Source organism: Triplophysa dalaica, chromosome 21, assembly GCF_015846415.1.
Source record: "Triplophysa dalaica isolate WHDGS20190420 chromosome 21, ASM1584641v1, whole genome shotgun sequence".
Taxonomy (NCBI): domain Eukaryota; kingdom Metazoa; phylum Chordata; class Actinopteri; order Cypriniformes; family Nemacheilidae; genus Triplophysa; species Triplophysa dalaica.
The window spans coordinates 20,527,677-20,543,046 of NC_079562.1; the positions used below are offsets into that span (position 1 = coordinate 20,527,677).

At 38.1% G+C, this 15,370-nt stretch overlaps 1 protein-coding gene across 1 annotated transcript in view; it reads right to left on the minus strand.

Moving 5' to 3' along the window:
• Positions 1 to 467: 467 nt before the first annotated feature.
• Positions 468 to 15,370, minus strand: part of myg1 (myg1 exonuclease) — a 29,927-nt gene continuing 15,024 nt past the window's right edge. The window contains exons 3-7 of the mRNA XM_056735560.1: positions 13,820 to 13,979; positions 5,634 to 5,783; positions 1,213 to 1,335; positions 882 to 1,063; positions 468 to 796 (exon numbers count right to left, since the gene is read on the minus strand). Coding sequence (XP_056591538.1) covers positions 625 to 796; positions 882 to 1,063; positions 1,213 to 1,335; positions 5,634 to 5,783; positions 13,820 to 13,979 — 787 coding nt within the window. The 3' untranslated portion in view covers positions 468 to 624. The remainder of the gene's footprint in view (positions 797 to 881; positions 1,064 to 1,212; positions 1,336 to 5,633; positions 5,784 to 13,819; positions 13,980 to 15,370) is intronic.

Below are 15,370 nucleotides of genomic sequence, written 5' to 3' on the forward strand. Positions count from 1 at the left end.
GTGAAAGTATGCCGGTGCAGATCCAGTGATAGTCCTTGTTGGCAAGAAATAGTGACTTGAATCTGACATGGGCCTCAACCGGTAGCCAGTGGAGGGAGATGATGACCATGAAATTCAAATGATGACTAAATTGTAAACCAGGGCTAGTCAACTAGGCTCCTGAAAGCTCGGTGTCCTGTAGAGTTAAGTTACAACCCTGATCAAGCTAATCAAACTATTTAGGACTACTTGAAAATGATGAAACCGGTGCATTGGACTTATGTTGGATCAACTGCTGTAAGGACGAGCTACGAGCGCTTCATCATGAGCATCTCGCACGCATGCCATACAGCAGCCGGTTCCACTTTCTTCCTTTAACAGGTAAACCTAAACATGCAAAGATGAATGAACCACATTACCCATAAATTCTGACCGGTGCACTGAAATTAGAACCATTACTGTTGTGAATCACCAAGTAAAGACACAGATTTCAACTCTTTCACTCTTTTAATAACTAGATATTTAATGAAGAAATATCATGGAAACAAACTTGCTGCAACATTTGATGTACTTTCTACAGTTTTTACCAACAGAATGTAGTTTTCTATGCAGCGAGCATGTGGATCACAGGTTTGTGTTGGTCTGTTAAGGTTTGGGTGCCATCTGAAGTGTTCTTTTCGCCATCTCCAGAGCACCGTTCTGTGTCTTGTTTCCTCCAATAAAACCACTTGCATGAACAAAGATGCAGTCGGGAATTCCACTGAGCTTGGACAGTGCATCATCCCGGACCCCTTGCCATTCCTCTAATAGACTCAATCTACACACACAGACACACATCATACCATCAACAACGACATGAAACAATATCTGTTCAAATCTCTGTTCATTTAAACAAGACGCACCTGTTCTGAAAGGTGTTGGGTCCAGCAGGAACACACTGGACTCTCCAGTGGCCGTTCTGATCCGGGTACAGAAGAAACTTGATGGGCACATCCACCTTCATCTCTTTCTCCAGAGCGAACAGATGCTCTTTCCACGGACATCCACCCTGAGCCAGCGACACAATCTCACCGCTCGGGTCCACCTGCACACCAGAACATACAACAGATACTTTCTCCAGTTGTCTCTATGTTGTGGATGTCTTACATTGATATCAGTTAGGATCGTGTTTGAAGGCATGTACTGCTGATGTTGGCCTTTGTGAGGTTTTGGGATCCGAGCACAGATTTTTACCTGATATCTGCTCTGAACCGCTTCCTGCACGATATCTCTCGCTGGAAGCCACGCGTTCATGTAGTACTTCAAACGGTCCTGGAATTCAGCTCCTACGAGAGCCATGGCTTTATGGAAACCCTCCTGTGAGAACACACTTCACTACATGAACAAAGATGTGATGTCATTCCTCTCTATTATGTGAGCTAGTGTTGTACATGCTTATTACAATACGCTTTTGCTATGATCTACGCATGCGCGTGTTAAACCCTCAAGAATATTACTACATGTGCAAGCAACTAAATCAGAGAAGACCCTAGCGTTACATTGAATGGTATTATTTAAGGTGTCTATAAGGCTCCAGTAGGAATTCCGGCAAGATACCTTCCAAAGTGGAAGGACTTTCTCATTGGCTTCAAAAGCTTTTCATCTTAAGGTGTGTGCTTAAACGTCTGACTTTCATTTAGTAGAAAAAATAAAATCCAACTCATACAACAAATATGCATGTCAATAAGCAGGTAATTAAGGATATTAATACATATAAAGCTAATATCATTTTTATAAAAACAAACATCACCCAATAGAGCAAGGCGAGCATTTGTGTTTATAAAGCATTTCCCTTTTTTATATAAAATGAGCGATGATTTCACTAGATAAGACCTTTATTCATGGTCTGGTATGGTTTAAAGCTCTTTGAAGCTGCACTGGAACTGTCATTTTGACCTTCAAATGTTTGGAGTCCATTAAAGTCCACTATATGAAGAAAAATCTTAGAATGTTTTCATCAAAAACCTTCATTTCTTTTCCACTAAAAAAACAAATACATAAACATCTTGGATGACATGAGGGTGAGGAAATGATCATCAATATTTATTTTGAAAATGAACTAAGTATCGGCCGATACAAATCCAGATGTATTGAACAAAACTGTAATGTATTTATGAATGTTAATGGAACATATCATATATGCTTTATAATGTAGTGCAATATTTTTTTTTAAGAAAAAAACACTCAAAGTAGAGATACTTGAAAAATGTACATGAGTAAAGTGAAAATCCTTCACTACTGTTCATCACTGCTCTAGTGTAAAGTGGCACAAAAGGGCTCATGCCCATCCCAGGTGCAGAATGATGCACTTCTTACATCTGCCTTCATGCTCTTAACGCACCTTCTTCTGAAGTTCACAACACAAAGGTAAGAGATACGTTATATGTTTTACATTAAGTGCATTGCATCCTTCCATCAGTTTACTGAGCCTTTAAATCAGAGGTGTAAAAACACAGTTATTGTGTGTGAGCGACGCGTTTTACTCCGACTGCTTCCAGTTCTTTAATCAAAGACATTTTCCAAGTCCAACTAAATACAATCCTTCAAAAAGAAAAACCAAAGACATTTATCTAGCGATGATGCAGAATAATGGAAACATTGGAAAATCTTTAAAAGAGAAGCATACTGACTGTCACGGAACACTAAAGTATGCTGACTGGAGAGTGACTGATGACAGCAGTAGCAGAGATTTCATGAAATAAATGATCTTTTGTTTTCTCCTCACATAGAGCTATCGCATGACATAAGAAAATGTTCAAATTTAGCGCAAGAAATGTCTCACAAAGGTTTCCTAATAGCTCATCTTTCTTAAAGCTCAATAATATTATTCAGCACAGGGGTGGATTTTGGATCGTCCATCCTCTTTCGATAACCAATCCAGAAAGAAAATTGTCTGTATCGACTCTATACTGATCCAGAGTATCAGGATCAGCCCACCCCTAATCTAAAGAGAGGAATATAAAGATGTGCTCAAATTTGTTGGTACCCCTCTACAAAAAACGAAGAATGCACAATTTTCTCTGAAATAACCTGAAACTGACAAAAGTAATTGGCATCCACCATTGTTTATTCCATATTTAATAGAAATCAGACTTTGCTTTAGATTTTTTACTCAACATAATATTGTAAATTTGAACAAATGAAAATCAAATGAAAATGTCATGGACAAAACTGATGGGACCCCTAACCTAATATTTTGTTGCACAACCTTTAAAGGCGATCACTGCAAGCAAAGGTTTTCTGTAGCTCTCAATGAGACTTCTGCACCTGTTCACAGGTAGTTTGGCCAACTCTTCCTGAGCAAACTGCTCCAATGGTCTCAGGTTTAATGGGTGCCTTCACCAGACTGCAAGTTTCAGCTCTTTCCATTGATGTTCCATAGGATTCAGATCTCACAGGACTCATAGAAGACACTTCAGAATAGTCACTTGTTTTGTTCTTATTCATTCTTGGTTGATTTTAGCTGTGTTTAAGGTCATTATCCTGTTGAAGGAGCCATGATATGCGACTGAGACAGAGCTTTCTGACACTAGGGAGTACGATCGGCTCCAGGATACCTTGATAGCTTTCTTGTAGCTCAGTGGTAAGAGCATTGCGTTAACAAGGCAGGTTTGTGGGTTCGATCCCAGCTATGTATAAATGTATAGGATAATGCAATGTAAGTTGGTTTTGATAAAAGCGTGTGCCAAATGCAAAAATGTAATGTAATGATAGTCTTGAGATTTTATGGTGCCCTGCACCGATTTAAGATGCGGCAAAACATAACCGAGTCTCCTCCATATGTCACTGTAGGCATGGTGTTCATATCTTTGAAAGCTTGATTTTCTCCTCAGTGAACATAGAGCTGATTTGACATCCAGTTTTGAAATTAGCAAATTCCAGTCTGGCTTTTTTATGTTTTACTTTCATAGGTGGAGTCCTCATGGGTCTTCTACTTCCTGAAAAGGCAGCGGATGGTGGGATCAGAAACTGACGTACCTTCACCTTGGAGTTCAGCTTGTATCTCTTTGGCAGCTATACTTGTTTCTTCTTCTAGCATTCACACTATCCTTCTGTTCAATCTGGGGTGGATTTTCCTCTTGCGGCCACACCTAGGGATGTTTGCTACAATACCAAGGACCTTAAACTTCTTCGTAATATTTGCATCTTGTAGATGGTCTTGTAGCCTTTATCTTTACCATCCTTGTCTATTATTTTCTTTCTGAGCTCCTCTCCTTCCAACTCTATCCTTTGCTTTCTCTGGTCCATGTTCAATGTGAACAATGATACCAAAAAGCAAAGTGACTACTTTTCTCCGTTTTAAATAGGCTGAATGACTGATTACAAGATTGGATACTAATTAAAGAAACTAATTACTTTGAAATATCACTATAATCCGATGATGTATCATTTTTTGTAAGGGGTACCAACAAATGTGTCCAGGCCATTGTAGAATAAGCAATAATTAATCTCTTTCAAGCTTATTTGCTTTATTCTATGACATCCCGAAGGCATGCAAGTATAAATGATACAATAGCTTTTCATTTCATCACTCTTCGAAAGGAATGAAGCATTATGTCGATGAGCTGTAAGGGTACCAACAAATTTGAGCACGCCGGTAACGTATAAGTCCCAATATTGTAAGCTATTTCTATATTATCCATTATATAAAAAAGGAGAGGTCAGTCATCTAGTCTTTCTCTGGGATCTTATTTTGAAACTTACCTGTTTTAAGTGGAAGGCCATGTTATTAGTTATTGAGTGGTAGGACATAAGCTGTTTGCACAACTTGCATCTTACTTAGTTTTTCTTTGGATCATCTTTAAACATTTCAAAGTGCATCCACACTTTAGCATTTAAATGTGTTTAACCTTAGAATTTTTGTATTTTCAAACTAAATTATTATTTAAACAACTAATTATTTTGTAATAGTATTTTGTATTTAAATGCATTAATCTTAGTCTTTTTTTGTATAGCCAAGTTAATTCAAGAAATCCGCAGTCTAATAAAGATGTGGATTGGCAAGAAGGATTCTGAAAATACAAAGACTTTTTTTAGAATGTTAAGTTCTACTTCTGTAGTTATTTTGGTGAAAGTAACTCAAAAATTTTACAGGAATCAAGTAACATATTACAATTCTGAGACAGTAATATTGTAAGTAAGGGATTACTTTTAAATAACAGTAACAAGTAATCTGTAGTGTATTACAGTTTGGAAGTAACTTGCACAAAACTAGTTAAAACATTATTCTCTTAGTTCCCTTTGTTACACTCAACAGTTTTGATAAGCTTCCTACCATACTAAAATGTGTTAACCCTTTGACCAGTAGTGTATAACAGATGTCAGTGAACAGGCTAAAGTAAATCTTAATTCTCCTTGAGCGCTGGTCAGTTTTCCTCTGACTCTACCAAGTGTTAATGCAATTACAGTGATATGACTAAAGATATGAATGCAAATGTCAGTCCAACACTAGATCAATGGGTTGTTGACAAACAAAAATGCAGATATTACATGATTTGATTCATGTTTAACATAAGAGAGATGTCTTTTCTAAACCATAGCACAACCACAACACATTTCCAGCTTATTTGTTGAGCAGGCCATTATTTGATCCAATGTGAAGCTCTCACACTAACCTCTGTGTCCTGGTTTTTGCTGTTCCAGTGAGGATTGAGAGCTCCAACGCGAGCACTGAGGGTGGTGGTGATGGAGTACCGCGCTTCACCGTCGTGCTGGGAAATCCCATTATCCACTGCATCCACCTCCTCCACAAAGTTCTCATACATCTGAAACAAAACACGTCATGTGTCTGAGATGGGTAAAATAAAACCTGATGGCATTTCACCTGTCTTAGTCTCTACACAACACACAATTGGGAATCGCCCACTTGATTTGTGAAAATTAATTCAAGAGATCGAGAAACGGTTTCTCCAAACTAGAGCAATGCCTGTTTTAGTTGTGTGGAGAGCTCCGTCTCTTTGACCAGGCATTTTCTCAAACTAGTGAGACACAAGGCCTGTACTTCAGGCATCAGGTGTTCAACTTCACGCTTCTTTACAGGAATATTCCTCAGGTGAAATTCAGCCCACTGTTGGCTTGTTCACGGACCAGTCACGGACCAGACTACAATCTCACATCTGATTGTGTCTGCTGTATTCAGTGTAAGCCGAACAGTTAGATTTCATTCATCATGTGAGGAGAGTCATTAGTCAGGTATGGGTCACCATACCAGACAAATAGGTCACTTTCTTTTAAAAGAGCTGACTGACAAGACAATGGCAGAGGCTTTTCTGGCAAAGACCCTTCAGAATATGTAAAGAGTGTCATCAAGAGCCAGTAAAGGTTTTCATTTTCTTTTGTGCTTTGCCATTTGTTTAACATGAGCGTTTTCGGTTTTCTTATTCCTTTTTTTGCTCAATGCATGTATGATTGGTCGTTTTGTTAAAGGCAACCTATCTAATGTTATAGATTTATAAAATAAAAAAAACATACAGACAGACAGAAAAAGATCAAAAAGAGGTTTATCATTATCACTAAAATTATAGGCAATAAATAATGTTACATCTTATTGCTTTTCTATCACTACATCGCTTTACCAAATCATAATATCATTGGAATTCCACCAAAAAAGAACGGCAAATTCAGTTTCTTTTCTGATCATTTTAATCAATGCAAAATAAATATGCAAATATTTTGGAACGAACACTAAAAAGCTAATTGAGCAAAACAAATTTGCGCGAACAGTGCGTTTTTAAGGAGCGCTGTGATGTGTTTAGTGGGAGAAAAGGGTACATTCACGTGATTTATAAAGGGAGGTTTCCTCACCATATAGGGGTCATTGGAGGCATTTCCGAATAAAAATGACCATCAATGTCAATGAGCAAGGTGTTTAAGAACATGTAGGATTTATCGACAATGATTACTCACTGGTGTGCGTAAGAACAGTGTTTGCACGTTTGATCGATACCGATTTTTTTTACTTGGATGCATTCTACATTTCATTGGTAGGACAAAAAAAAAAAGTGTTTCTACGCACTGTTGATTAATGGAATTTCACTTCTCCAGTTGCCACAACAGAACTCGTTAGGTTGCCACGACGCAAGTTTGGTAATCAGATTACATGAACGTCACCCAACAGTCATGAATTTTGGCTAGCTGGGGACCTATATGTCAGTTAGTATATGTCGACTGTCAACTCAACTCAACTCAACTCAACTTTATTTATATAGCGCTTTTTACAATTTTCATTGTTACAAAGCAGCTGTACATGAGACACATTTAATACAAGTATGAATTCTAAAGCAGCCCCCCCGGCCAGGCAGATAGTGCAAAACAATATGCAAACGGTGGTGAGGAACCCAAAACTCCCATCGAGAAAAAAAACCTCAGGGGAACCCAGGCCCAACCAGGGGATTCCAGTTCCCCTCTGGCAAAAGCTGCTGCCTCTGCACAAGCTCATCAGTGCTTGCACAACAAGGCTTAATAAAAATATAAAAATTAAAGATTATCATTAACAATCTAATAGCATTTGAAATGTTGTAGAAAAAAACAAAGTTGTCGCGTCCTTTGTCACACAACAGAAATGTATTTGAACATGTTACAAGACAAACATACAGAAAGTTCATTTTGATGTAATGTTTGTGTTTTCCTCCACTTCCTCCGCTCTTAAATTTGTCATAGTGTGACGATGTCATCATGAAACATATACAAACCAGCATTAAATCAGTTTTTTAATTTTTTACTCTTTATTATTAGAAATGTATATCAGACAAAGTTATATGTTAATTAAAATATTAATCACTATTCATTCACATTGCTATCCAACTCAATCTTATTTATTAAATTCATACAACTTTAGTAAATTTATTTTCTAACAGTTGATTTGGTTTGGTTTACGCTACCAATCCAACCCGTATAGATGCCTTTATTATGAAATACTTCCGTTGATCAAGATGGCGTCTGCTCAGCGGCCAACAGTATCTCGTGGAGGTTTCTCTGTAGACTCTTGTGATGTTTTATTGTTTTTTCCACATGCAAAGTAAAGTATGTCAGTGATTATAGTGATCTAGAGACTGTTCATTTCTGGGATAATCGAGTAGTTCATCCTTTCACATAAATGAGAACACAAGTGAGCTATTTAGGAATGCTATGTCTTTGTCACAGAGTATATCTGCAGACTCTATGGATGTTCTCCTCGATAGCTTTAACGAAAAAGTAAAAAATGCTATTGATGCCATTGCTCCAGTAAAAGTCAAGGCGATAACTGGCAGGCGTAAAGCACCCTGGAGAAACACACCAGAAGTAGAACATGCAGAAAAGCTGAGCGTATGTGGCGAAAAACCAAACTTGAAGTTCACTATAACATCTATAAAGACAGTCTGCATGCTTTCAATGTTGACTTAGGCAAAGCTAGACAGAACTTTTTCTCCAACATTATAAACTGCAAAATAAATAACACTCGCGCCCTTTTTGCAACCGTAGAGAGACTAACAAATCCCCCTAGTCAAGTTCCGAGAGAAATGCTGTCTGATGACAAATGCAATGAGTTTGCAACTTTTTTCCTTCAAAAGATCAGCAATATCAGAATGGAAATCGCCAAAGCTCCATGCGGCACTCAGGTCAGTCTGACCTCAGTACATCAGAAATTAGTTACTTTGTCTGAATTTCAGACAATTGATCTCAAAACCCTGGAGGAAACAGTACAGCATCTTAAGGAGTCAACTTGCAGCCTTGACACACTTACCAAATCCTTTTTCAAAAGAGTGTTTAACTGTTTGAAGCAGATCTCCTAAAAATAGTTAATACCTCACTGCTCTCAGGAACTTTCCCAGAGTCCCTAAAAAATGCAGTTGTCAAACCTCTTCTAAAAAAGGGCAATCTAGACAATGTCTAACTACAGACAAATATCAAATCTTCCTTTTATAGGCAAGATCATAGAAAAGGTTGTCTTCAATCAGCTGACCAAATTCTTGAACTCAAATGGCTACCTGGACAATTACCAGTCTGGTTTCCGTCAGCATTATAGCACAGAGACAGAGACTCTTCAAGATAATTTATGAAATTCGATTGAATTCTGATTCAGGCAAAATATCAGTTCTGGTTTTACTAGATCTCAGTGCTGCTTTTGACACGGTAGATCACACCATACTCCTTAATAGGCTGGAAAGCTGGGTAGGGCTTTCTGGATTGGTACTTAAATGGTTTGGGTCATACCTTCAAGGGAGAGGTTACTATGTGAATATAGGCAACCATAAATCTGACTGGACACCCATGACTTGTGGTGTTCCACAGGGCTCAATTCTTGCTCCGCTCCTCTTCAATTTGTATATGCTCCCACTTGGCCAAATAATGAAAAAGTACCAAATTGCCTACCACAGCTATGCAGACAACACTCAGATCTACCTAGCCCTCTCACCCAATGACTACAGACCTATTGACTCTCTTTGCCAATGCATGGATGAAATTAACAGCTGGATGTGTCAAAACTTCCTTCAGTTAAAAACAAAACTGAAGTCATTGTTTTTGGCAACAAGGATGAAACTTACAAGGTAAACACATACCTTGACTTAAGAGGTCTAAAGACACAAAGCAAGGTAAAAAATCTTGGGGTCATTTTGGAGTCTGATCTTAGATTCAGCAGTCATGTCAAAGCAATAAGCAAATCAGCATACTACAATCTCAGAAACATAGCCAGAATCAGATGTTTTGTCTCAAGCAAAGATTTAGAGAAACTAGTCCATGCTTTCATCACCAGCAGGGTGGATTACTGTAATGGACTCTTTACAGGTCTTCCCAAAAAGACCATCAGACAGCTGCAGCTCAAACAGAACGCTGCTGCCAGGATTCTGACCAGACCCAAAAAATCTGACCATATCACTCCAATCCTCAGGTCCTTACACTGGTTACCAGTTACTTCTAGAATCAATTTCAAAGTATTATTAATTGTCTATAAATCACTTAATGGTCTAGGACCTAAATACATCTCAGATATGCTCATTGAATATAAACCAATCAGACTTCTCAGATCATCAGGTTTAAGTCAGTTAAAGATAACAAGGGTTCATTCAAAACAGGGCGAGTCAGCGTTTAGTCATTACGCCCCCCGTAGCTGGAATCTGCTTCCAGAAGATATCAGACATTCACCAACAGTAGCTACTTTTAAATCCAGATTAAAAACACACTTGTTTAGCTGTGCATTCACAACCTGAGCACTGTGCTGGTTTACATCAACTGCACTTCTATTTCTAATTTATTTTTATTTGCTCTTATTCTTATTATATATACAGTCACATTTTTTATCAATTTTATCGCCGTTTTATTGTTTCTTAAAAGCTAAAGTTTTTGTGATCTTAAATCATTTGCATTTTAAAGATACGACTTATTTCTTTCCGTCAATCATTTTATGTTAAGCACTTTGATTTGCACTAGTGTATGAAATGTGCTATATAAATAAATTTGCCTTGCCTTGCCTTGCCTTGCCTTGCCTTGCCTTGCCTTGCCTTGCCTTGCCTTGCCTTGCCTTGCCTTGCCTTGCCTTGCCTTGCCTTGCCTTGCCTTGCCTTGCCTTGCCTTGCCTTGCCTTGCCTTGCCTTGCCTTGCCTTGCCTTGCCTTGCCTTGCCTTGCCTTGCCTTGCCTTGCCTTGCCTTGCCTTGCCTTGCCTTGCCTTGCCTTGCCTTGCCTTGCCGACAGAATACCAGACAGATTGATTTTAAACTCTGTAAGGATACCGTTTGGCAAAGGTGTATTCGGACGGAAGGAGGTCTGAGAACTAACGCCATTTATTTCACTGCTCACGAAATTGCAGAGTCACAGAATGGGATTTGACTGTATGAAAAGGAGGTTGTGAGTAAATTACAACGGTTGTGGATACTGTTGCTGATGGGTGATCATATTATGTGACTGTTGTTTTGCTGCGATGTTTTGAGGGAAAGTTTTTTCTCTTGATGTTTTGGATTACCTTCTACTGAACTGCTCTATGTTCCTTGGCGGGATTATCTTGTTAAATGGGAGAAATTCTAATGACTGATGGCTCCCTTTTGTTTATGAGTTTATTATGTCTATAAATTTGTTGATCTAATGATGATTTTTCTATGAATTTATTATGTTTATGCTTTGTGGATCTTGGATTTTGAATATACATAGTAGAAAAATGAATAAGGTTATTTATTGTGTTCAATCTTTGTGGCTTTATCTCTAGGTGTCGGATAGTTTTTTGCAACCTATCTGAATTTGCTAAATCATAATTGAAGGGTCTGTGGTTATTTCAATACCCAGGCCGTTGTAGGTTTCTTGAGGGAGTTTAAAAGTTGAATGGATTAAATGACAGTAACTGTTTGGCACCCCTAAATAAAAAAATGAATCAAGCAAACTGGTAGACACAGGAAACGTTACAATAGGAGATTCTAGGTTTTATCCTACACCCTGCGCAATGCCATGCCAGAATGTGTTTTGCTAGTTTTAACCTGACACAGTTCTCATTTTATCACTTGTTGCTCTATGTTGTTTAAGTAGTGTTGCGTGTCGCCCGTTGCCCAATCAGCGTCGCCAAGGAGAAACAAGAAATTAACAACATCACGCAATAAATCCATAAATTGACTATCGCGACAGGCCTAACCGCCATCACTGCTAATCCCTTTCATACAATGTAAACAACGAGCAGCTTCTTCTTCGGCTCTTGTCTTTGTTGCACAAGCAACACACATGTTGACAGTGACGTCTAGTGGTGATTGCCTGTTGACGCGGACACTGACACAAAAGTATAAATGGAAACCGGCACATTGCCAACGGTGAAGAGCAGGCGTCGGCAACCTTTGCAACCAAACGACACATTTTGGGCCCTCTACCACCAAATAAAATTTGGAGGCCGCAAAATATATGTAACCTTTCAAGTTACTATAAGACAAGTTGTTATGGATGTAAGGAAATACTTACCTAGTTGCACCACTATACACTGTAAACCCAAATGTTCAAAATAATCAAACCGATTAAGTACTGTAAACTTAATTTTATAAAAAAGTTCTACTTAAATATTTTAAGATAATGAAACTTTTGAGTGAAGTATAATGATTATTTTTGATTACCTTTTTTTCTTGATTAAGTTTTTACTAAAATTTTACTTAATTTAAACAAGTTAGTTCCACACAATTGGTCAAGAATTTCCAATTCCCAGCATGCTTTGCGTCAGACTGCATTAGGGTAGTTAATTTGAAAAAATATGAATTATTTACATGTTTTTAGTAAAGTTAAAGACTTGTTTGATGTTCAGTTCTCTTAAATATTTAGAAGAGTTTGACATATTTTTCAGTTATGTGGTTACCATTGCTTAGAAGAGTGGTGCATGTGCTTAGGCTCTGTGAAGCTACATTTGATCTGTAACGTGTGTTATGTCACCAGTGAGCTGCAACTGTGCTAATGCCAGTTCTGAGATCAGTCTCTTCTTGCTCATTTTGGATTGCATAAGTGTTTGATTTATGCATATTAAGACTACAAAAATATGTAAAAAAAAAAACGAAAAAGGAACTCTTCTGAATAAGAAGTAAAAAGAAAAAATGTAGTTAAGTTAACTAAAAAATGCAATTTTGGTGTAGTTATTTAAGTTCTGTCTACTTCATTTAAAAAAAAAAAGCACTTGTTATAACAGTTATCAAAATTTGAAAGTTCTGCTTACTTTAAACAAGGACCTCTAAAACTAAAAAATGTTTGAGTATTGCCAACTTCTCAGGGGTTTACAGTGTAGTGTGATTTTTATTGTATTTAGATGTTAGCAATTTATAGATGAACTTTAGTTTTGGCTTTGGTTAGGCCTTCTACTCTCCGCATACGGACATCATGCGTTAACATTATGAGAAGCACACTAGCCAGACAGGATTTAAACTATGCCAGCTAAAGACCTAAAATTTTGGTTTAAAGGCGAAAAACGTACCAAGCAGAATGTTTTCTCACAGTTCCATTCTAACACACGCATAAAGTGTTCGGCCCAGATATGTTCAATTCAGATATAATATAACTACAAGTCTGCATGGTCAGGGCTCATATCTCAACAATCGGGCAAGTGACGGTTCTCTCAACTGGTCCGAGGATCTCCCAAGCTGACCCCTGGCCATCGGAGAGTCCTTTATGTCAAGCCCTGATGGTAAACCTATGAACCTAATGCATATTGTCAATGTGTCGTAGACTAGAGAAAATGACAGAGGAAGGGAAAATTGCCATAAGATCATTTTTCAGTGCACCTAAATGCCAAGTAAGTACAAATAGTTCCAATATTAAGGCAATTTGGCTTCAATTAAGGCAAAACATCTTTAAAAGAATGTGTACTTAAGAAAATACTAATGTTACAGTATCAATCAAATGCAAAGGAGACAGAAAGTATTAAGGGACAGGGAGATCAAGGTCAGTCAGGTGAACAGTGTCAGGTAAGGAAACTGTGTTGAGCTTATTAGAGGGATAATTCACCAACAAATGTGATGAATTCCTTACTCTCTACACGTTCCAAATCGGTTTACATTGACAACATCTGTTGTTGATGGCTTGATGGTAAACTATTAAAAAAACATTTGCCATAAATAGTATAAAAAAACTGCCTTTCATTAGACTGAAAATAACCATAATGACGCAGTCTCCCTGCTACAACAATGATTTTGGCAACTTAGCAAGTTATTCCTCTATGTTCACATATCTTTGTAAGTACAATTTTGACTGTATTGTTTGTGTCCCCTTAAAAAATTGCTCTTGTTAAGTTGTTTATTGTCCCCCCTACTGTTAAATGGAATATACACCCATGGTTCTACCCTCATCCGTTCAAAGAGTTTCAAATAAACGTACCTTCCCATAAAGAACATCCAGCTGTGTGTCCTCCTGTTTCAGCTGTGTCAGTTCAGCAAGGACACGTCTACCAAAATGAAGATATATCAAACCCGCCGAACTCAACTTCGTCACCCATGGCTTCTCTGAACACAAACTATTGAAACTTTCCACAAAAGATCTGTTGAAAAAATATAAGAGGGGAAACAATCAATATTTTAGATGAGTGAAAAATTTGGATCAGCCAAGGACGAAAAGAAGGATGACCGCACGCACCCTCGCCCAACCCCCCCCAAAAAAAACAGTGATGATAATGAGTGTCAGCTGCGCGTTGCACGGGTATCGCATCCGGCAATCGACCGTGCGGGAGCTGCCGGTAATTTACTTTCGTTTTGTGGTTTGTTTATTTTTATTAAAAGTTGTTGAACGTTCGCCAGTTCCCACCTCCTTCCCATTCCTTGAATTTGTTACAGCGTTGATCATGTGTCGCAAATGGAACGCTTTCATTGCTGGATATACAGTGTATAGATAGAGATGGCGGGGATTTCACCATACCAGTTTGAGCCCAAGTCGGACGAAGAAACATCCGAAGACAATAGAAGATAATAGATAGACGATAATAGATTGAACACTTAAATTAGCCGGGTTCATAGATAGATAAACAAACCGTAATACCACAGAAATAACGGTACATGTTAACGTTAGCGTTATATGCAGTAGCTAAACACAGACACAAATATTTCTTGAGGTTCATACAAAAATAAATAGTTACATTTACAGGTTGTGATTCGGTGGAGCTAACAAGTCCAAATAAGGTTGGTATTTCTCCCTTTCAAGGATAGTCTTTAACATTTCCTGCAGTGAACATGCCAAGATTATAGAAGCAATCTTCGGTGAAATGACGTGCGAACAGGAAAACCCTGGGGTTATACTCCTTTGGTGTCGTTTAAACGTTAATTAGAAACATTTTTTCCTAAGAAGTTTTTCCTTTGGTAGTTTAAATCAGACGCACTTAGTTGCACAACGTAGAACACAGGTTTCAGACGGCACACGCATCACGAACGAGCGACAGTGTCAGCAAAACGTAGGCAAGGACTATGTCTAGTTGTGTGGATACGCGGCGGATAGAGTCACATCTCATTTGCGTGATTCAGAGTCGACTCCCTTTTTTACAAGCCAATAACTTGGCAGACTGCTTACTTTCAAACACTGCAACGTAACACACTGCATGAAATGTAATTTTCATGGTCTTATGCTAGTTACTCTATAAAGCAAAATGGAAGGCATCGTGTTATGTTCTTACAATGATTTTATTGTGTATTAAGTACACCTTTCCTCATGTTCATTACATTACAGTTACATTTAGGCATTTGGCAGACGCTTTTATCCAAAGCGACTTACATTGCTTTATCCTATATATTTTACACAGGTATTTGCAATCCCCTGGGATCGAACCCATAACCTTGCGTTGTTATCGCAATGCTCTTACCACTGAGCTACAGGAATGTTCACATCACGTTATGTAAAAAAAACGTAACAAAACATTCACCTGTCGTTCGTTCTTGCTGTAAA